Source organism: Mirounga angustirostris, unplaced genomic scaffold (genome assembly GCF_029215605.1).
Source record: "Mirounga angustirostris isolate CCGP_5_RB_7025 unplaced genomic scaffold, mMirAng1.0.hap1 SCAF_12, whole genome shotgun sequence".
Lineage (NCBI taxonomy): Eukaryota > Metazoa > Chordata > Mammalia > Carnivora > Phocidae > Mirounga > Mirounga angustirostris.
Window position 1 is genome coordinate 4,856,242 of NW_026991720.1, and position 23,450 is coordinate 4,879,691.

Below are 23,450 nucleotides of genomic sequence, written 5' to 3' on the forward strand. Positions count from 1 at the left end.
GTAAGTGTTAGCTGTAATTACTATTATAATAATTATTTCTTAATTACATAGATTCTTTCAAACTTAGTGTAATTGTTTGTTTTCAGAATTAACCATGAATCACATGTATAACCAGCCAGAGGCTTTTAACCCACAACGGACAAAAAGCCCTGCGTACTCAGTAACCGCTTTTTTATAGTAAAAAAAAAAAAAAAAGGTACGTGCTGCTAGTTTTACCTAATAAAACGAATCGAAGCTTACGAGAGAAGAAAAAAATCACCAGCTGTCTCCGGGTCTCCTAGGAGACGGAGTCTGACGTCACGAGCGAGGGACGCCAGTACACACCACTGCGCATGCCCGCCGCCTCCCTGGCTGCGGACGGGCGCAATGCGCATGCTCGCGCCCGGGTCACGGGTCAGCGCGTTTGACTGGCTGCTGGCTTCCTCCGCTCGCGGTAAATGGCGCCAGTGGCGGGAAAGTTGAGTGTGTGGTTCGCCCAGCCTCCGGGGCGATGTGTAGTGACTTCCGCAGGGCCGAGTCCGGGACAGAGGTGAGAGCCGCCGAGTCTGGACGGGAGCGCGAGAGATGGGAACAGGGCGGTGGGCGGGCGAGGGAGCCGGGACGGCGGGAGGTGGGGCGGGTGCCTTGGCCCGGGGCGCGCGGGGCGCTCGGCGGAGGGTAGGCGAGCCGCCCTGGACTGCGGCCCCCCGCCGACCCCTCCTGCCTTCGCACCCGGAGCCGGCCCCCAGTACCTGGGAGTTTTCTGAGATGGGCAGGCTAACGCGCGCGCGCAGAGCGGAGGCGGAGGCAGGCTCCCCCCCACCGCGTGCACATAGGTGTGCGGTTCCTGATCTCTGATCGCTAGGCTGACGGTCCGAATCTGTCACACGTTAACTGCGGTTAGAAACGGTAAGCCAGGCAACAGAAGCGAGGAAGAGGGAGGGATTGCCAGTTGGAGAATTTACAGACGTTTAGCCAGGACAGGCAGTATTTGAGTAGGTTGCCTCCCCTTCTCCCTCTAGCCTCTACATCTCTGTTTATGCTTCAAGCCCTCGCTCTCCCAGCTTGCATTTCCAGCTTAAGTACCTCAAAAAACACGCCAGCTATTTGACATCCTGCAAGAATTTATTCAGGAATTGAACCAGGAAGTTTCGGGTACTTACAGCGTGTCACCCACTGGTTCCACTGGTTAAGGAATTGGAGTGAGAAACAAAAGAAACAACTTCTGCCATTGAAGAGCTAGTCAGGGAGTCCGACCTAAAAATTGCAGTATGTGTAGGAAAGCATGCTGCCCAACAGAGGGGCAGGCATCTAGTTAGGAGGAGCAGATGACTGGGTTTTAAAAGAACCATGTGAGGTTCTCCTGGCAAGGAGGGGGTGGCAGTCAAAGAGAATAGCAATTAACGTGGGTTCTGCCTAAAGAGCACGGCTTATTTAGGGGAACTGCAGGTAGTTCTGAATAGTTGGAACACAGCTAGTGAGGGAAAGTGGAGTTGGGCAGTGAGCACTGAGAAATAGGCCGGGGTGGATTAGGAAGGATCTCTTATACAGATGAGGGAGAGAAGCAATACTCTTTTTTTTTTTTTAAATAAGATCTTATTTATTTGAGAGAGGGAACAGGTGGAGGGGAGAGGCAGAGGGAGAAGCAGGCTCCCCATTGAGCAGGGAGCCTGACATGGGGCTCCATCCCAGAGATCTGGGATCATGACCTGAGCCGAAGGCAGATGCCCAACCGACTGAGCCACCCAGGCGGCGGAGAAACAGTACTCTTCAAGTCAACAAACTTCTCCTGTGAAGGGCGGGATCGTATTTAGGCTTTGCAGGCCAGGGGGTCTCTGTCAGAACTCCTTAACCTTGCAGTTCTAATGTGAAGGCATCCATAGAGAGGTGAACAAATCAGCATGGCTGTGTTAAATTATTTTTAAACTTTTGGATTTGACCTGCTGGCCACAGTTTACCAACCTTTGCTCCTTAAGAGTAGAGCTACTGCATGTATAAGAACCACTACAGTTAAAACCTTACTTACTTAGATGATCGTTTGAAACCAAGGTTAAACATAGATGACTTTTGCAGTCAGAACAAGCCTAGTATCTAAAAAATGGGAGCCCTGGGGTCCCTGGGTGTCTCAGCCGGTTAAGCGTCTGCCTTAGGCTCAGGTCATGATCCCAGGTTCCTGGGATCGAGCCGCGGTCGGGCTCTCTGCCGGGGGTCGGTGTGTGTGTGTGTGTGTGTGTCCCTCTGCTTGCCGCTCCCCCTGCTTACGCGCTCGCTCTCTCATAAATAAATAAAATCTTAAAAAAAAAAAAAAAGGGGAGCCTAACACAGCCAAATCATTGAACAAAAAATTTAGCAACGTATCCTTGGCCTGCCGTGTCTGCGTGGAGACCCTAAGCAAGATTGCCTGGCTCGTACTACTTTGGAGTACAGAGGGTTGGAGGGGAACAAGAAGCTGGGCAATAGGTGCTTCTTTATTTTTTCTCCTTTTTGTTAAGAAAACCAGCTAAGTGAAACTCTTCCTTTAAGTGCTTTTGGGCGCTCAATGGCTAGTGCTTAATTTGTTTGGACACAATTTTCTTCCTTTGCACGTTATGCTACAGTACTTTATGGATTCTACTTGGAGGCACTGTGTTGAGGAAGATACCTGAAGTCAAAAGCTAGCCCAAGAAACAAACTACCTTAATTTTTTTTTTAATTATAGATTTTATTTATTTATTTGAGAGAGAGAATGAGAGAGAGAGCACTGAGAGGGGGGAGGGTCAGAGGGAGAAGCAGACCCCCTGCTGAGCAGGGAGCCCGATGCGGGACTTGATCCAGGGACTTGATCCAGGGACTCCAGGATCATGACCTGAGCCGAAGGCAGTCGCTTAACCAACTGAGCCACCCAGGCGCCCCTACCTTAAATTTTTAATTCATGAGAATTACAACTTCAAAAAGCAGCTAACCATTCCCACCTTTTGCGAGTAGTAGGGAAAAGACATTTCATACAGGGTCTTCCAAGAAAATAAAGTTGCAAAAAATACTTTCTTTTAACATATTCTAGAGATGGAATTATGGTAGGCCAGGTAGCAAGGGGAAAACTTAATAATGAACCCTTGATTTTAAGACCAGCATTTGACTACAGTTTACAATAAAATAACCTGTTTTTTTAACCTTGCCTACTGTTAATCTTTATTCTTTTATCCTGTTTATTCTTCTTAGCACAGCTGACAGTTTATATCGATTTAAAGGTCATGAGAGCAGATTTTGTTGTCTGTTGAGTTTACTCCTTTAGTGCCAGTGATTAGAACAATATTTAGTCCACAGTTGGCACTCAGTAATTGTTTCTTTAGTGGATAAATTTCATATCTTCTCTTCCCTCTCCCCTCGTTTGCCTTGCTTCATGCGTCATTGGAAAGAAAAAATTTCACGGGAACTCCCTTAATTTTTCCTGTTGTCTTTCTGTTACTCATTTCTAGTTTGTGTCCATCATTGTCAGAGAACATACTCTGTATGATTTCAGTTCTTTTGAATTTGTTGAGGTTTTATGGCCCAGGATGTGATCTGTCTTGATGAATGTTCCATGGGCACTTGAAAAAAATGTATATTTGCTGTTGGGTACAGTGTTTTATATACATGAGTCAGATCTTGTGTGTTCAGATCTTCTGTATCCTTAATGATTTTCTGTTGTAAGTCTATCCGTTGCTGAGTGGTGACTGTTAACGTCCCAGCTATAATTGTGGGTTTGTTTATTTCTCCTTTCACCTGTATTAATTAGTTTTGCTTCTTGTATTTTGAGGCTCTGATTGATATGTACACATTTAGGATCATATGTCTTTTTTGGTGGATTGATCCTTTTATTATTCATTCTGTAATGTCCCTCTTTGTCTCTAGGAATTTTCTTTCCTCTGAAGTATGCTTTATCAGACATTAATACAGCAATTCCTGCTTTTTCATGAAGTCTATCTTGATAATATATGCACTGATTTTTCTCTGAATTTCCTCCTTAAAATAGAATAAATATTTTTGCTTCTAAGAAACTGCAACTTCGAGGGTGCCTGGGTGGCTCAGTCAGTTGAGCGACTGCCTTCGACTCAGGTCATGATCCTGGAGTCCCGGAATCGGTCAGTGGGGAGTCTGCTTCTCCCTCTGACCCTCCCTCCTCTCATGCTCTCTCTCTCTCACTCACTCACTCTCTCTCTCTCTCAAATAAAATCTTCTAAAAAAGAAAAGAAACTGCAACTTCGAGGCGACTGGGTGGCTCAGTCGGTTAAGCATCTGACTCTTGGTTTTGGTTCAGGTCATGATCTCAGGATCGTGAGATCAAGGGGAGGCGCGGGGGGTTGGAGGGCCTTGGAGGGGGCTGAAGGGGGGCCCACCCCCCCACCTTGGGCACCTTGGGCTCTGGGTGCAGCTGGGAGTCAGCTTGAGATTCTTTCTCCCTCCCTCTCTGCTCCTCCCCCTGCGTGGGCACTCAAGCGGGGGCTCTCTCTCAAATAAATAAATAAAATCTTAAAGTGCAACTTCTCCACTTATGATACGGATTTTTTCCATCCCATTCCTTCTCAAAGGACCTCACTGCTACAGATGTTCCCACTCCTATGGTCATTTTTCTGTCTTCTGCATTTTTTTTTTTAATTTGTCAGAGAGAGAGCACAAGCAGGGGGAGCGGCAAAGGAGAAGCAGGCTACCTGCTGAGCAAGGAGCCCAATGCGGGACTTGATCCCAGCACCCTTAACCGACTGAGCCATCCACGCGTCCCTGTCTTCTGCATTTTTAGTCTTATTTTCCACCAGTCATTTCCGTTGGTATCCTAACATAAAACAATAACCGCGAAGCAGAAAACCTCCCTAGATGTCAACGCCCCACCCAGCCCCATTCCTTTACTCCTCAGCACAGCAAAGAGTTTGTGCTCTGTGCCTCACTTATCTCCCATTCATTCTTTAGCCCATGGTGATCAGGCTTCGGTCTCCCACTGTACCACTAAAAGTTCTCTTGTCTAGGTTATCAGCCAACTTATGTTGCCAAATGCTCATTTCTGAGTGCACTCCTTTTAGACTGAAGTATAGGAACACAGGAGAAAGTGTACTTCCTGTAGGAAAGCCGTTGGGAGGGAGGAAGGGGGTGTCTAGTACCTGCTCTTAAAATAACCCATTAGAAAATCTTCCCTGGGGAAGAGAGAATGAGAGGATAGGAGAATATGCCAGAAATATTTCTCCAGCAGAGTTCCTTACATGCAAGGTGAGAATAAGTGTTCTGCCAACGTTAAGCTCCTGTAATTTTGATTTTGTGCTTTCTGTTTTTTTCTGGGACTGTGCATATATTTGATTTTTTTTAAAGATTTTGTTTATTTGAGAGGGAGAGCGAGCGAGTGGGGAGAGGGGCAGAGGGAGAGAATCTCAAGCTGACTCCATTGGAGCCCGATGTGGGGCTTGATCTCACGACCCTGAGATTATGATCTGAGCCGAAATCAAGAGTTGGACACTTAATCGACTGAGCCACCCGGGTGCCCCTATATTTGTTTTATCTAAATGAAAATTTGAAGCAGTTTGATATAACTTCCTGATGAAATCTGAAGAATGCATTTAATGGAATTACTCGTTTGTGGGATATCATAAATTTAAAATTTAGTCCTTACAAATTCTGCTAGAAATTAATGCTGCTTACACACCTTCAGATTGGCAAAAATCAGCAATATAAAAAACAACTGGTGTTGACCAGGATGTGGAGAAAAAGGAACCTTTGTGCACTGTTGGTGGGAATGCAGCCGCTATGGAAAACAGCATGGAGGGTCCTTAAAAAGTTAAAACTAGAGCTACCTTAGGGGCGCCTGGGTGGCTCAGTTGTTAAGCATCTGCCTTCAGCTCAGGTCATGGTCCCAGGGTCCTGGGATCAAGCCCCACATCGGGCTCCCTGCTCCGCGGGAAGCCTGCTTCTCCCTCTCTCACTCCCCCTGCTTGTGTTCCCTCTTTCGCTGTGTCTCTCTTTGTCAAATAAATAAATTTTTAAAAAAATCTTAAAATAAATAAATAAATAAATTCTGTACATTAAAGAAAATGTTGGGGGGGCGCCTGGGTGGCTCAGTCGGTTAAGCGTCTGCCTTCGGCTCAGGTCATGATCCCAGGGTCCTGGGATCGAGTCCCACATCGGGCTCCCTGCTCTGCGGGAAGCCTGCTTCTCCCTCTCCCACTCCCCCTGCTTGTGTTCCCTCTTTCGCTGTGTCTCTCTTTGTCAAATAAATAAAATTTTAAAAAAATCTTAAAATAAATAAATAAATAAATTCTGTACATTAAAGAAAATGTTGGGGGGGCGCCTGGGTGGCTCAGTCGGTTAAGCGTCTGCCTTCGGCTCAGGTCATGATCCCAGGGTCCTGGGATCGAGTCCCACATCGGGCTCCCTGCTCCGCGGGAAGCCTGCTTCTCCCTCTCCCACTCCCCCTCCTTGCGTTCCATCTCTTGCTGTGTCTCTCTCTGTCAAATAAATAAAATCTTAAAAAACACTAGAGCTACCTTATGATCTAGCAGTTGCACTCCTGAGTATTTTACCCAAAGAGTACAAGAACACTAATTCAAAGGGATACAGTGTTTATAGCAGCATTATTTACAATAGCCAAGATATTGAAGCAACCCAGATATCCATCGATTGATGAATGGAGAAAGAAGAGGGGGTATATACATACAATGGAATATTATTCTGCCATAAAAAAGGATGAAATCTTGCCATTTGCAGTGATATGGATAGAGCTAGAGAGTACTACGCTAAGTGAAATAAGTCAGAGAAAGACAAAAACCATATAATTGCATTCATTTAAGAATTTAAGAAATAAACGGGCGTCTGGGTGGCTCAGTCGTTAAGCGTCTGACTTCAGCTCAGGTCTTGATCCCAGGGTCCTGGGATCGAGTCCTACATTGTGCTCCCTGCTCTGCTGGGAGTCTGCTTGTCCTCTCTCCCTCCCCACCCTCCAGCTCATGCTCTCTTTCTCTCAAATGAATAGAATCTTAAAGAGGAAAAAAATAAGAGCGAGACAAACCAAGACACAGACTCTTAACTATAGGGAACAAACTTGATGTTTACCAGAGGGGAGGAGGGGGGATGGGTGAAACAGGTGTTGGGGATTAAGGAGTGCACTTGCCCTGATGAGCACAGGGTGATGTATGGAAGTGTTGAGTTACTGTATTGTACACCTGAAGCTAATATAACACTATATGTTAACTGGAATTGAAAACTTTAAAAAAAGAAATTCATGCTGCTTAAATTGTCAGGTGTATATATAGTAGTTTTTGCTTTACTTTATCTATTTTTCCTTTTCCTCTTACAGGATGATTGCTTTTATAAAAGCATTAGTTCTTCCAGCTTGATTGAAGAGCCAGGCCTAGTACTCTGCCCTGAAGGGACAGTTGAATTTTCAAAGTGGCAGAGGAGCCTAATTTCCCATGTGAAGGGGAATTGGTCCTCTAATTTATGGAACTACCATGAGATCCAAATTTTGCATCAATCACATACATATTCACCTAGCTGCTGCTTTCCCTTGCTTCCTTATTCCAGCTCCTCGCTTATATCCCTGTGTTATAGTTAACATGTTTTTGCCTGAATTTCCTCTGCATTTGAGTAGTAAAACTAAGAATTGTATTCATTTTGTAGGTGTGAAATCCAGGTTTGTTACGGGGCAGGGGTGGGAATATTTTGTTTAGAATGTTTGCTTCTTTAGGTAGCTTATTTTTTTTTTTTAAGATTTTATTTATTTATTTGAGAGAGAGCACAAACCGAGGGGAGAGGCAGAGGGAGAAGCTGAGCAGGGAGCCTGATGTGGGGCTCCATCCCAGGACCCTGGGATCATGATCCAAGCCAAAGGCAGATGCTTAACTGACTGAAGCACCCAGAAGCCCCTTTGAGTAGCCTTTTATACTTAACTGGTTTGCAACCCTGCTGCTGGGGTCCATCTGCAGACAGATTTATTTACAAAAGGTCAGGGGAAATGAGCCTTTATCCAAATGAGCTATATATTATGTATGTGTATATATTTACCTTAATGCCATTCATTTCTGGTTGGTTTGATCTTTTAAGTTCGTCTTTCTGCTCTTGTGTAAGCTTTTCCATAACTAAATGGTTTTTAAAAACATCTGTATGGTAGGTATTCTACTTAACTAGGTGTTGAAGGTATACAGTTGCATTGGAAATGGACTTTTGTTAGTATGAAGAATTTCGACATGAATACTTAGGACTTTTGGTAGAAGTTTGCAGACTGTCCAAACATGAAAATCAAAATAGTTTGAGGTTCTTTACACTCTCCATCCTTCCCAAGCCTGCCTACCTATGCCCTGTTTACCTTTAATTTAACAGGGAGCTACTGAGTTTCTGCCAAACAAAAGCGTTTTGGAGTCCATTGTGAGCCAAGATAAGATTCTTTTCCTTTTGAGCTTTTACATCCAGATGAGGGATGTAATGTGTTAAGTACAGTAATAGTTTCATGGAAGGAGGTGGCCTTGAAGAATGTATATTATTGTTTGTTCAATAGTCTTGGCCTTAGAAATTTAAATGAGAGAATAGGCAAAGGACATTCCCTGTAGAAAGAAAAAAAGCATTTCTCTATCAAGGCACATTTTGTATGTATTTAAAAGAACTATATACTAAATCTCTCATTCAAAATTAAGGGTGCCTCCCACAAATTAGAACTGACCCTGAGACTGAACAGAAAGGCTGACAAGTCCAGCTTGATGTGAAATGGCTTGTGAAGGGGACTTATTGACTGAGCCTGTCTCCGGGCCGCCTCAAGATGAGTAAATCTTCCCAACCCCACCTCCCTTAAGACAAGATGGGGCCTTTCTTGCCCGGAGGTTGGGAGTACTGCTGTGGGACCACCCAAGAGGAGAATGTTTAATGGCTGTGTGTCATAGTCAGGTCTCCAGGGCAGGTCAAGGATGTTATGCCCTAAGGGTGTACCTAAGGGTGTGGTTAAACAAAAGGAAAGAATGTTGGGAGGGGTGCTGTGCTCCAGGAGGTCCCAGGTCACTGACTGGTCCTCCACGTGATTTGTCCAAGATGGCGTTAGGTTCCCACACCTTCGCAGCACCCTGCCTGATTTCTGTTGTAGCAGCTACAGTACTTTATTGCATTTTTGTAACCTCCTGACTCTCCCCTCTTAAATTCTTTGAAGATAGGAACTGTGTCTGCTATATCTGTGAATCCCTAGCACCTCACTCAGTTCCTGGGATACATTGACTTGGCTGAAATGTTTACCAGTGGATGTCTATACAATAGAGTATTACCCCCTTGGCAGATTATATACTTGTTATGGCAATAATGCTGCTGTTGAAACATTTAGGGCTCCTTGTTGCTGTTGGAGGGAGTACTAACAGAGATGGTTGAAAGAGGCCAGGTAATTGCCTGGACAGGATCTTGGACCGGTTTGATCGGCAGCATAGTAGGTCCAAAAACCGTTTCATCTGTGTACTCAGACTTGATTAGTCTTGGTGGTGCTGACTCTGAGGTAGTGGAGCCCAGAACTCCAGGCTTTGGGAGCCAGAAAAGATCTCTTAAATCTTGGCTCTGGCATCCACTAGTTTTCTCATCTGAAAAATAGAATGATAACAAATAGAGTTACTGTAACAGTTAAAAGGTATAATGTATATAAATTATGTACTGCTGATACCACAGTAAGCACAAATAGTAGCTATTAGTTGATGACTATTGTTATGATAAAACCTAGCAGATACTGATTTACAAACCAAATGTAAAATCTATTAATTAACAATATTAGTGAAACTGCCAAATAGGCTAAAATTGTTGTGTCCACTGTGCCTTCTTTTCTAAATAGGAAATTTGGCCTCAGAAAGATTGCTGAGAGACTCAAGAGAAATCCATCACCAAGCTCAGATTGCCCAGTGTGTTAATCTTCCCTAAAAGAATTAAACTGTCTTGTCTAGCAGAACTTACTTGGGTTCCTTTTAACAAATTCTTTTCTGCCCTTCAGAAACTCCAGATTGATTATACCTGGCTTCTTTCAGTTCATTCCTTAAATCTGGACATCATTAATTTTAATTTCTATAATAGGTTATGTCAGACTTTTAGGGTATTTTCTTTCTTTTCTTCTTTTTTTTTTTTTTAAGATTTTATTTATTTGACAGACACAGCGAGAGAGGGAACACAAGCAGAGGGAGTGGGAGAGGGAGAAGCAGGCCTCCTGCAGAGCAGGGAGCGGGGCTCGATCCCAGGACCCTGGGATCATGACCTGAGCGGAAGGCAGACGCTTAATGACTGAGCCACCCAGGCGCCCCCTTTTTTTTCTTTTAAAGATTTTACTATTTATTTATTTGAAAGAGAAACAGACTCTGCTTTGGCATTGTAAAACATCATTTTGAATATTCTCAATAGTGGAAAGTTTTCATCCTTTGAAAATGAATTTGATTTTTTAATAATAGTGGAAAATCAGATGCAAACTGGCTAACTTAGCCAGTTTGGTAAGAGGAGTAATACCATCTCTGTCCAAATGTCATGCCAATATAAAGCTTTCTTGAATACTTTTCTTACCAGGAATTCTCACAGTAGAGAATTCTAAAATATTTTGAGGAGTGACAATAAGAGTAAACAGTTGGAGTAACTTCCTAAGTTAATCATTCTGATGAGGATAGTTATTTGTATACATGCTTTTTAAAACATTTTAAAGTCATTGTATGTGTCCTATCTTGTCCATGCAAGTTTCTTTCTTGTCCTTCAAGCTGGACTCTCCATCTTCTAACTCAGTGGTTCTCATACTTTTTGGCTTTAGGAGTGCATTACACATTTAAAAATTATTGAGGATTTTAAAGAGCTTTTGTGCATTTTTTTGTGGAGGTTTTTTTTTTTTTTGGTGGTATAGTAGTTAAAACATAATATTAGTTTCAGGTGTACATCATGATTTGATAATTTATGTTGTTAAATGATCACCAAATAAGTGCAGTTAGTATCTGTCACCAAAAGAGCTTTTGTTTATGTGGGTTATATCTATTTATTGAATAGCAGAAGCGAGAAGGTTATTAAAGCGAAAAATACACTCACAGGATCTCCAGAGCGGGCGAGCTCAAGAGAGAAAGCTGCATGACAAATTTAGAATTTTAAATATTTACATTCATATACAAGTGACAATTATAACCCCTTTGATTATTACCATAAATATTTTAATGAAAAATAGTTATATTTCCCTAAAAAAAAAATGTGAGGAGTGACACTGTTTTACATATTTGCAGATCTCTTTAAGGTCTGGTTGAAAAGAACTTGACTGGGTTCTCATCTCTTCTGCATTCAGTCTATTACTGTATGTTCTGGTTAAAGTACATGAAGACTCCCTGGCCTTTCACAGATACATATAGTTGGAAAAAGGAGGAGTATTTGAAGGTGTTTTTAGATAATTGTGGGTTTCTTTGATTCTGTACCAAAACTTGACAAGATAGTAGTTTCCTAAAAGTTAATTGCAACGTAGAATATAAAATTATATCAGTGATTTTTTTTCGTATGTTAAAATCATTGATTGGTCTAACACTTGGAGTGAATATTTTAACCAGGACTGATTTAACATCATGCATTGGTCATTTGGAGATATTGGTTCACTGAATTACACAAATCTTTCAAGTATTGGCATGTTTTGTTAAATAATTATTTTTAAAAATCACATTCATTAAAACACTGGTGACTTCACCAAAAAGGACCTTAAATTTTGGAAAGCTGTCAAGGTCACAGTGGCGGATGAGTTTTCCAAAATTCAGATGTTATTATTGGCAACAAATACTGTCAGTTTTCTTGAAGTGACAAGCTTACTTTCTTTGTTTTCAACAAAATGTCTGCCACATCCAAAGTCTGTATAATCAAAGTTTGTCTTTTAGTCGTTCTTTCAAATAAAAGGGTAGCTAATTGAAAAAAGCATCCAACTCAAATATTCAACACAAGTGCTTTTCCTAGAGAAAACAAAACAAAGCAAAACAAAATGATTGCATTTCATTTTGGAGAAGTCCTTCATCTGTGTGTGAAGTTGGGGACGTCCCCCGGAGCTGACTTTACCTCAGACACAAACTGCAGAGTTAGAGACCTAAGACTACACTCAACTCTGACATTGATTGCAAGTTGGGGGTTCCCCAGGACCACCTTCAGGTATAGCAATTCAGTAGAAGGACTCACAGAACTCATTGAAAGCAGTTATATTCATGGTTATGGTTTACTGCAGGGAAAGGATGCAGATTTAAAAGCAGCCAGAGGAGGAGATGTAATGGATCAAAGTCCAGGAGAATTCCAAATGCAGACCTTCCAGTTGTCCTCTCCTGGTGGAGTTGTGGATGGTGCTCAGTTCTCCCAGCAACAGTTTGTGATGGTCTGCCAACCACAGAAGCTCCCCTGAACTTTGGTGTCCAGCGTCTTCTTGGGGCTCTCTCATGTAGACACAGTCAGCTGCCCAAGCAGCTGACCTCACTCTCTGGCCCCCCCTGAGACCAGAGGTCAAATTGATCCAAAGCCCCAACCCTGAGTCACACTGTTAGACTGTCTGGTGTGGCGGAAGGTTCCCTGGTAAACAAAGACACTTTGATCAGGCAGGATATTCCAGGAGACTTGCAGATGACCTCCCAGGGGCCAAGGGCAAAGGCCAGACCTCTCTGATCAAGGTTAAATTCTTTACTGCTAGTATGAGTCCTGTGTCATCACAATGATTTTAAAAAGTACTCAGGGGTCATGATTTAAGAGAACTAATACTTTTAACCTTCTCATCAAAGGCATTCTTATGAAAAACTGGTTTTGCGTGTTTTCTGTGAGTGGTGAGGAATGCCGTGTGTGCTGGGACAGTTTGGTGCCATTTCTGCGGTTGGGCCAGCATTTTCACCTGCCTCCACTGGTCCGCTGTCAGTTCAGGTGTCAACTCAGCGAGAAAGATGGTGTCTGAATACTTAGGAGGAGAGTTTTAACCTCGGATACGCCTGCCCAGTCTGCGCTAACTCAGCACGCTGTGTCTCTTGTGTAGTGAGCAGTGCTTTACTTTCTTTTGTAATAAAATATCATCTCCCAGAGGACGGTTACAGCAAGTTCTTTGAGGGTAGGTTATCTTTTTCATCTTTGTAGTCTGCATTTTACCTGCCATGGTGCATTGTATGTAACAGAAACTCAGTAAACATTTGCTAAATTAATGCATAGAACCTTTTCATCACTTCAGGAAATCTTTTCAAAACTTTCGCTTCAGTTAAAAAAAAAAAAAGAGTGACTGCTTTTGTTCCCATTTGTGATACGCTCTTTTTCTCTTTTGTTGTATGGAGGGGTGGTCAGATCTGTGCTGGTTTCTCAGAAACTTGAGAATCAGCTTTGATATCTTTGATTACATGTCCCTCATTGACATTTAAGTCAGTCATGCAGTTCTGCTTGCTGTCATCCTAACTACTTTTGTCTTGGTGCGGGCATTCCTCCTCCGGATTAGTGTGACAGACTCCAGCCTACTCTCCATATCTGGTTTTACTTTCAGATACATACCCTCCTAGCCACCAAGATAATCTATTTGAAATGCAGATGATGGTAGCTTGTGCTGTACTTAACAGAGTGCTTACTCCATGTCAAGCACTTTTTTTAATACCCTGAATCCTCAACAACTTTGGGAGGGGAGATTCTGTTTGTTATCACTTGAATGATGAGAGACCTGAGGCCCAGAGAAGGGAGCTAGCAGGTCTGGTTCTGAAGTCCCAACTGTCTACTGAGTAAACTATTCTAGACTGCTTCTCGCTACATAGCTTACAATCCCTTGCTCTTGTCTGCAAACCAGAGAATAAGCTCCTAAACATGGCATGTAGGGCCTTCTGTGATCTGACTTCCACTCTTAGCACTTACTTATCTCCTGCCTGTTTTGTGCTGCAAGCTTTAGCAGGTGAATCTGCTTACAGTTCACCTACATGCAAAGTAACAGCCTCTGCACCCTGGCTGTGGTCATGCCTGAGCTCTGTCCACCCAACAAATCCATGCGGGAGCTCTTCAAGGGCAGTTTTTCTCCAGTTTTCCTTTGTCCCCTCCCACTACTAGATAAGGAATTGACAATATAATAGGCAGACAGATTAAAAGCTGGTGTATGTAAGTGTATTAAGTATGATGAGAAAGAAAATTGGGACACATAAGAAAGGTAAATACTTTGTAATTAGCAGTTTGGTCCTATCTCCCAAACTACACTATCAGCTCTTCTGAGGGCAGGAACTCATTTTATGCCATCAGTATTTGATACATAAACAAAAAAGGAAATATTTTTTGAATAAACGAACATAATTTTTCTCCTAAATTGTATTTCCTGCTTCATAATTTCTTCTAAATCCTCAAGACTAAATTAGTCTTTTTTATAGATTTTTGGAAAATTGTGTAAATGTAGATTTCTAAGATTTTATATTTTTAGGTAATGAGTTTTTCTTTTTTCTTTTGCAAGCTCCTTGCCCGACTTGAAGGTAGAAGTTCCTTGAAAGAAATAGAACCATATCTGTTTGCTGATGAAGATTCATCTGTACATGGTAAAAACAATCTCAAACCAAAATACAGTGTCATACATTAAGGCTTATAAAACATGTTTTTTTCCAACATACTCATTTATATGTACATACTCGTAACAAACGGCTATATGGATTAACCTGTAAAATTAAAAAGTGAGAAATAGATCATGGCAGAACACTTTTAAGTCTTCATTATCTGTGTCAGATGAGATAAAGTTTGGCTCATCTGCAGTAAATCTTCAGAATAAATTCTGACCTCTCTTATCCCGACACAGTATTTTTGAGGGAGTTTTGTTACTATAATTTATTTTTTAATTCTTTAGAAGTTTGAGAATCACAAGAAAGTCCTTAGGTACCCCGTTGTCTGTTAATACTTCTGTAGAAGGGAGAGGACATGCCCACTTGTTCCCTGCAGTGCTTCTACACTAAGGAGAACTTACAGAAAGGTACTGTGTTGGCACTGTTTTTCTATTCTTTAGTGGAAGAGCTCTGTAGAGATATAATTCACCCTTTTAAGTGTGCAATTTCATGATTTGTAGTATTCACATTTATGTACCTATCACCACAATTGATTTTAGAACATTTTCATCACCCCAAAAAGAAAGCCGTGCCTATTAGCGGTCACTCCCCGTTTGCTCCCACATCCCTCAGCCCTAGGCAGCCACTAATCTACTTGATGACTCTATAGCCTTGTCTGTATATTTCATATAATTGAGTTATACAGTATGTGGTCTTCTGTGACTGGCTTCTATTACTTTGCATAATCTTTTCAAGTTTTCTATTGTGGCATGTATCAGTAGTTCTGTTTCTTGTTGAGTAATACTCTCTTTTTTGTTTATCCATTCATCAGTTGATGGACATTGGGGTTTCTGCTTTTTGCTGTTACGGATAACGCTGCTGTGATTATTTGTGTACAAGCTTTTCTGTGGATATATGTTTTCGGTTCTCATGGGTAATACCCACAAGAGGGACTGTTAGGTTTGTGCGGCAACTGTGTTTAACCTTTTGTGGAACTGCTAGACTGTTTCCCTCAGCAGCTACACATTTTACTTGCCACCAGGGGTGAAGTGTAGAATAGTTCCAATTTTCCCACATCCTGCAAACAAATGTCATTGTCTGTGTTTTTATAGCCTTCCTAGTGAGTATGAAATGATAATCTCATTGTGGTTTTGATTTACATTCCCTGATGGCTAATGATATTAGGCATCTTTGTGTGTGCTTATTGGCAGTTTGTATATGTAATTTGGAGAAATGTCATATCTTTTGCCCATTTAAAAAAATGGGTTGTGTTTTTCTTACTGAGTTGTAAGAGTCCTTTATATATTCTAGATACAAGTCCCTTAACAAATATGATTTGCAAATACTTTCTCCCATTCTGTGGGTTGTCTTTTCACTATCTTGATGGTGTCCATTGAAGCACAAAGTTATTAATTTTTTTTTAAAGATTTTATTTATTTGAGAGAGAGAATGAGATAGCGAGAGAGAGCATGAGAGGGGGGAGGGTCAGAGGGAGAAGCAGACTCCCTGCTGAGCAGGGAGCCCGATGCGGGACTCGATCCCGGGACTCCAGGATCATGACCTGAGCCGAAAGCAGCCGCTTAACCAACTGAGCCACCCAGGTGCCCACAAAGTTATTAATTTTGATGAAGTCCAATTTATCTGTTTTATCTTTTATTGCTCATGCTTTTGGTATTATAGCTAGGAGGCCATTGGCTAATCCAAGGTCAAGATTTACGGCTTTCATTCTTTTCTGATCAGAGAGCAGTCTTCTGTGATTCAGCCTTTTTAACTGATTGAGATTTGTTTTATGCTGAACGTATGGTCTATCTTGAAGAATGTTCTATGTGCACTTGAGAAGAATGTATATTCTGCTCTAGTTAGATTGAGTGTTTTCTTGATGTTTTATAGTTCTGGTTGATTTTTAGCATTAAGTCTCCTGTCCTTGTTGGATCTTCTGCCTAATGTTCTATCTGGTATTGAAAGTGGGTATTGAAGTTTCCGTCGATTACTATTGAATTGTTTATTTCTCCCTTTATTTCTCAGTTTTGCTTCATATATTTTGGGGCTTCATGTGCTGTTGGGCATGTATAAGTTTATTATTTTACCTTATTGATGGATTGATTAATTTATTATTATAAAATGTCCTTCTTTGTCACCTAACACCCATTAGGATGGAAACAGTAAAAAACAAAATAACAAGTGTTGGTGAGGTTGTAGAGAAATTGGAACCCTTGTGCACTATTAATGTGAATATAAAATGGTGCCACTATGAAAAACAGTATGAAGGTTCCTCAAAAAATCAAAAACAGAACTGCCATATGATTGGGGCATCTGGATGGTGCAGTCGGTTAAGCATCTGATTCTTGATTTCAGCTCAGGTCATGCTCTCAGGGTCATGAGATTGAGCCCCAGGTTGGGCTCTGGGTTTGGTGCAGAGTCTGCTTGAGATTCTTTCTCTCCTTCTCCCTCTGTTCCTGCCCCTGCTCATGCGTGCACTCGCTCGCTCACTCTCAAAATAAATAAAATCTTAAAAAAAAAAAACAAAACTGCCATATGATCCAACAATTCCACTTCTGGGAAGATCTCCAGAAGAATTGAAAGCAGAGTATTGAAGAGGTATTTGCATTCCTGTGTTCATAGCAGCACTACTCACAATAGCAAAGAGATGGGGGCAACCCAGATGTTCATTGACAGATGAATGCATAAACAAAATGTGGTATATGCAAACAATGGAATATTATTCAGCCTTAAAAAGGAAGGAAATCCTGTCATGCTACTACATGGATAAACTGGGAGGACATGCTAAGTGAAATGAACCAGTCACAAAAAGGAAAATACTGTGATTTCACTTACGAGGTATCTATAGCAGTCAAATTCATAGAAACAGAAAGTAGAATGGTAGTAGCCGGGGCTGGGGGGAAAAGGTGAAAAGGGGAGTTGTTGTTTAATGGGTATAGAGTTTGGGTTTTGCATGATGGAAAAATTCTGGAGCTGTTTTACGACAATGTGAATGTAACTTAACACTACTGAACTGTACACTTAAAAATGGTAACTTTTATGCCATCTGTTAGCATGATGGGAAAAAAAATGTCCTTCTTGGTCTCTAAGAACAATTGTCTTAAAGTATACTTTGGTGATGGTATCGTCACACCAGCTGTTTTGGTTACTGTTTGCGCGGCATGTCTTTTTCCATCCTTTTGTCCCCAGTCTATTTGTGACGTGGTAAAGTGTACCTGCGGTAGATAGCCTGTAGTTGAAGCATGTGTTTTTATTCCATTCTGCCAATCTCTGCCTTTTGTTTGGACTGTTTAAGCCACTTACAGTTAATGAATTATTGATAAGATGAGTTTATGACTGTCTTTTGCTCTTTTATATACATTTTATATCTTTTTTCTCTATTCCTCCTTTACTGTCTTCTTTTGTGTTAAATATTTTCTAGTGTACCATTTTGTTAAAGGGGGGGGGAGGCAGAAGGAGAGAGGGAGAGAGAATCTTAAGCAGAGTCCACACCCAGCACGGAGCCCCACCCGACATGGGCTTGATCTCACAACACTGAGATCATGACCTGAGCTGAAATCAAGAGGCAAGAGTTATCCAAGTGAGCCACCCAGGTGCTCCTAGTGTACCATTTTTATTCCTGGTCATTGCTTTTACTTTATTTTTTTGAGTTATTTTCCTTTAAAAAAAAAAAAAGATTTATTTGACAGAGAGCGAGATTACAAGCAGGGGGAGCAGCAGAGGGAGAGGGTGAAGCAGGCTCCATGCATGGAGCAGGGAGCCCGATACGGGGCTCCATCCCAGGACCCTGAGATCATGACCTGAGCTGAAGGCAAACGCTTAACCAGCTGAGCCACCCAGGCACCCTTGAGTTATTTTCCTAATGGTTGTTCTGAGGGTCACAATTAATATCTTAATTTAAAACAATCTAATTTGGATTAATAATACCATCTTAATTTCAATATTTTCTAAATACTTGGCTACTGGGTAGCTCCATTTCCTCCCCCTTCCTTTATGTTGTTACAAATTATGTATCTATACATTGTATGTCCATAAACACTTCTAAAATTGACTTAATGCAGGAAATTAAAAAGCCATTACAGCAAAGAAAATGTATTATAACAAAGAAATAAAAAATTATTACTCAGTTAATTTGTTTAAGTCAGATAAGTGAAAAAAGTTACAAATATAAATATATACTGTCTTTCATATTTACCTATGTAGTTGCATTTACCTGTGGTTTTTATTAACTCATTTGGTTCAAGTAACTCTCTACTGTCCTTTCATGCAGCCTAGAAGATTCCTTGTACTATTTTTTATAAAGCAGATCTGTTAGCAAACAATTTTCTGAACTATCAGTAATAAAGACAACTTTTGACCAAACATGTTAGACAAAAGATTGAACTTTCTATTCTATCAGAAAGGATATTATTAAGTTGGACCTTATGAAACTGACACAGAAACATGGGTTCACAGCTTATACATTTGAATATTACATTTGTAGAAACTCCAAAAACAACATCATGCTCAGTCACTAACAAAAAAAGTTTACTTAGTTTGGATTAACACCATCTTAATTTCAATATTTAATAAATACTGTCGATATTTTAGCTGTAAAACCGGTTAGATGAGTGTTCCTGGGAGCAGTAGACTGAAGACGTATTAGAAGGACTGTTTATCAACAACAGTAGTTTATCAGAAACTGTGGGGAAGCTCAGACTGAAGCAGTAAGACATTCAGGGATTATAGAAAGCTCTAACGCCATTGTAAACATCTCTAAGTGCTTTTCCGTAGTAGTTACTCAGTAGTATATACCAATTCATTACCTCTTCCATACTGTAATGATTGTAATCTGCAAATTCAACATATTGTTACACAATTAGTAGGTTGGTACCAAGATGATGTATTTTTTGGCTTTTCTTTTTTATCCTTATTTTGAAGGATCTTCAGATTCACAAACTCACTCTGACAATCTGTTACCCAGATCCCTTACAGCATTCTATTTGTGAGAGCAACTATCAAGGCCAAACCATCCAGATTTTCTGATTTAGTTTAATTTGTCAAGTGCCAAACTGTAGAGGTGTTTTTTGGGGTGTGTGCGTGTGTGTGTTTGGGGGGGGGTTTACTGCAAGTTGTCATACCCAGTACTTTGAGTGGACAAGGGTATGATTTCTTTTCCAACAGCTATCAGAAACATTTGAGATAGTGACTTCAAATACCCCTAAAAGGACTATGCCCCTCTGTAGAACATGATGTTTGAATATGATTTTTGATGTGATGATTAGACAGTAAATGTTCATAAAATCAGCAAAACTGACTTCAGTTGATCATTAAACATATTTGTAGAGAATCTGGGACCTTAATGATAATATTTATGTGTAATTTGCAAGTTTGCACATTTTATTTCCCCAGTTGTTACAAATGACCTTTTTACTGCTTTGCTATTAATCTGTAAAAGGGAAAGAGTATTTTTATATACCCCTTAATCATCTAACCAAGGATTTCACCTTAAGCTTTGCCTCATCTCAATCATGCCAAACCAAGAATCTGAGGAATCCATATACTACATAATCTATTTCTTAGTAATGTATGGATTTAGCAAACCTTGTTAAACCATGTAAGCAAGTGCTCGAGACTTACTCTTTTGAGTTATGCTGAAAGATGTTTATGAGCACCACCTTCTCTCCAAGAAAATATTTGGCTAGGTTTTCATTTTTTTCCTATTCTGAGGATTCCAGAAATATCCAGAGATAGCTCACACTTACTTTCTGGCCAGTGTCATGTAGTTCGGTCTCCCTGTGGAGTCTCTTCCCTTTTACTTCAGAATATGTTGCCTTTCTCCTACCTTCGGTTGTCTTCATTTGACTCCAGCCTCACAAAACTGCTGTTGAATATTTTTACTTTTAAAATGAATGTAGACCGTCATATTTTCCCCCTAATTCCTCATGTGCCCCCTGCCTTCGCTGCAGCCTGATTCTTGGAAGAATGCTGTGTGCTCCCTGGAGAGCCCTTCCATCTCTTTTCTGAGTATCTGATTTTGAAGTTTGGTTCATAAAATAATATTTATATTAAATGTGGTTTTGCTGGGGGCGCCTGGGTGGCTCAGTCTGTTAAGCGGCTGCCTTCGGCTCAGGTCAGGATCCCAGGGTCCTGGGATCGAGCCCCGCATCGGGCTCCCTGCTCAGCGGGAAGCCTGCTTCTCCCTCTCCCACTCCTCCTGCTTGTGTTCCCTCTCTCGCTGTGTCTCTGTCAAATAAATAAATAAAATCTTTAAAAAAAAAAGGAAAAAAAAGTGGTTTTGCAAACTACACATTTACTGCTTTAAGGTAACTATCCAGGACCGATTCAGTGATCTGTTCCCAAACTCTCCCCGGCCATTTTTTTACTTTTAGAAATTTTGTGCTGCATTTAATGTTACTTAGTACTGTTTCATTTTCTTGAAACCTTTCATGCTCTGTGTCATTTTCCTCCTAATTTTTATATTAAATTTCTGTTTTTATATGTCTTCATGCTGACTCCTCTAATGTGAATGTATTCTTAATTTGGCCTCTATTCTTAATTTTTCGTTCACTCTCACCCACCAAATTGAGCTTTCTGTTCTCTGTTTCTGTGTAGCTTACTCTCAGATCATTATGTCTTCACTCTTATTAACTGTCTTGAATCTTAAATCCTAGTGTTGTAAGCCATTTTTATTTTGTGACATCTAGCTAACATAGTATTTTGAAAGCTAAATTCTTGTTAGGATATTTATGTGATTATGTGAATTAAAAATCCCTGCTTTCCTTATGTATTTGATTTGCATGGGTACTTCCAACCCTGTCTCTGAACAGAACCTTTACAATGCTACCTTAGCTTTACCCTTACCTTCTGAATATGTGAAGGGGCTGAAGAGCTGACAGAACCCAAGTGTCAGCACCCCTTGGGCCAGGGGCCGTGGTCAGGGCACTGGACTCACTGGGCACTTTGTTCCTGTTCTGGCTTGTCTCCTGTGTCGGTCTCTTGTTTCCAGCCTTGGTCCTGGGCCTTTGCACCTGCTGGACTCTGACCAGTGTCGCACCCCCTACCTATGATTCCCCTATCAGACTTGCTTCCTTTCAAAATGCGATGTTCATGGGCGCCTGGGTGGCTCAGTTGGTTAAGCGACTGCCATCGGCTCAGGTCATGATCCTGGAGTCCCGGGATCAAGTCCCGCATCGGGCTCCCTGCTTGGCAGGGAGTCTGCTTCTCCCTCTGACCCTACCCCCGCCTCATGTGCTCTCTCTCTCATTCTCTCTCTCTCAAATAAATAAAGTCTTCAAAATGCGATGTTCCAGAGTTCACTTTGGAGCCTTTACTCCTCACCTTTAGGACTTACATTTTCATTTTTTAGATGTCCCTCAAGAAGTTCTCAAAAAGAAAGTAATCTGATGAAGTGCATTCGAAAGATACTATGTTTTGTGCTGGAGATAGAATAGTAAAGTCCCAACCTGAAAGGAGCATACAGGAAATAAAATGAAATAGTCAGAAATCACACAGCATGAGGGGCGCCCGGCTGGTTCGGTCGGTGGAGTGTGCGGCTCTTGATCTTAGGGTTGTAAGTTTGAGCCCCACGTTGGGTGTAGAGATTAATTAAAAATAAAAAAATCTTTAAAAAATTATATAGCATGAAGGCGCCTGGGTGGCTCAGTCGTTAAGCGTCTGCCTTCGGCTCAGGCCATTATCCCAGGGTCGTGGGATTGAGCCCCGTATCGGGCTCCCTGCTTGGTGAGCCTGTTTCTCCCTCTCCTTCTGCTGCTCCCCCTGCTTGTGCTCTCTCTCTGTCAAATAAATAAATAAAATCTTTAAAAAATATATAGCATGATAACTGTGATGATGGAACGTGATAAAGTTTGCTTTTTACCTCAGAGTGTTGTTATTAGGATCAAATGAGAGATCATCAAGTTGTCTCTTTTCGTTTGTAAAGTATGATAGAAAACTTAGTTGCTATTGATAGGCCTCTTTCTGGGGAAAGAAGGGAAGGTCTGGTGCAGTCTGGTGATTGGTTTCCCCACTGTGTTTCTGTGTGGTTCACTGTGTCCTGCAAACTGTTTTCAGATTAGTCTTGCTAAACTGTGTTTTCAGCTTTCCTTCACTACCATCAATATCTGTTCTATGTTAATGTTTCATCTAATGCATGTAGTTTTTTCTCCTTCTCTAATATAGGGAAGTAAAAGACTTACTTGTAGGTAAAGGGCGGATTTCAGCTTAGCTCCTTAATCATGTAGGAGAGAATAAACTGCATCGGGCTTGAATAGTTTTTTAGTTACTATGTTAACTTTCAGCAAGAGCATCAGTGAACAATTGTTATTGTGAAAATAGTTTTACTTCTTGAGTCTGGAATCTTTTGGGGGAGGGGTGTGGGGTGATCGTTTTTATTTAAATTTTGAATTGCACGTAAGATTATGGTAGAAACTCTTTGAAGTTTTACAGTACCTTAAATATGGTATAGTGGTAACATGCTAGATTTTTTACACATTCTTTGTGAACGTTCCAGTTTACAGTGGTTTGTTAGTAATAACAGGAAATAAAGTAACTGGATTCTCAGACTATGTAATGTGCTTGGGGCCTAAGAATCTGCATTTTTAACAGTGTTTCCAATTATGTGGTTCAGCCATAAATTAAATGGAAACAAACTAGCAAGAATTGGACGGCCACTGTCCAGAGTGGATTTTGAAGAGCTCTGGAGGCAGAACAGTTTACCCAGGTGTTTAATTTGCGCTGTCCTCACTGGAAGAGAGTTATTGGAACCTATATAGAAAAAGATTTGGAGTCTTTGAAGTTCAGAGTGGTTTACTTCCACTTATAATGCTAGCAAAATAATTTACAGTGCAGATGTCATTCCAGCTGGGCACAATTTCAAGAAATTTTTATAGCAAAGAATAAGTGATAGCATATTGGAAATGTGGAGGGGTGTTTTCAGTTGAGGGATGCTCTTGGCATTTAGGCCTGAGAGCTGTGGACTCTTGAGGCTCTGTACGTACCAAACTGCACAACCAAGCATTGTTCTGC

At 41.2% G+C, this 23,450-nt stretch overlaps 1 protein-coding gene across 1 annotated transcript in view; it reads left to right on the plus strand.

Moving 5' to 3' along the window:
• The first annotated feature begins 368 nt into the window (after window positions 1-368).
• The window catches only part of XRCC2 (X-ray repair cross complementing 2), a 36,840-nt gene continuing 13,758 nt past the window's right edge, over window positions 369-23,450 (plus strand). The window contains exons 1-2 of the mRNA XM_045864006.3: window positions 369-529; window positions 14,366-14,447. Of these exons, the coding sequence (XP_045719962.1) occupies window positions 491-529; window positions 14,366-14,447 (121 nt within the window). The 5' untranslated portion in view covers window positions 369-490. The remainder of the gene's footprint in view (window positions 530-14,365; window positions 14,448-23,450) is intronic.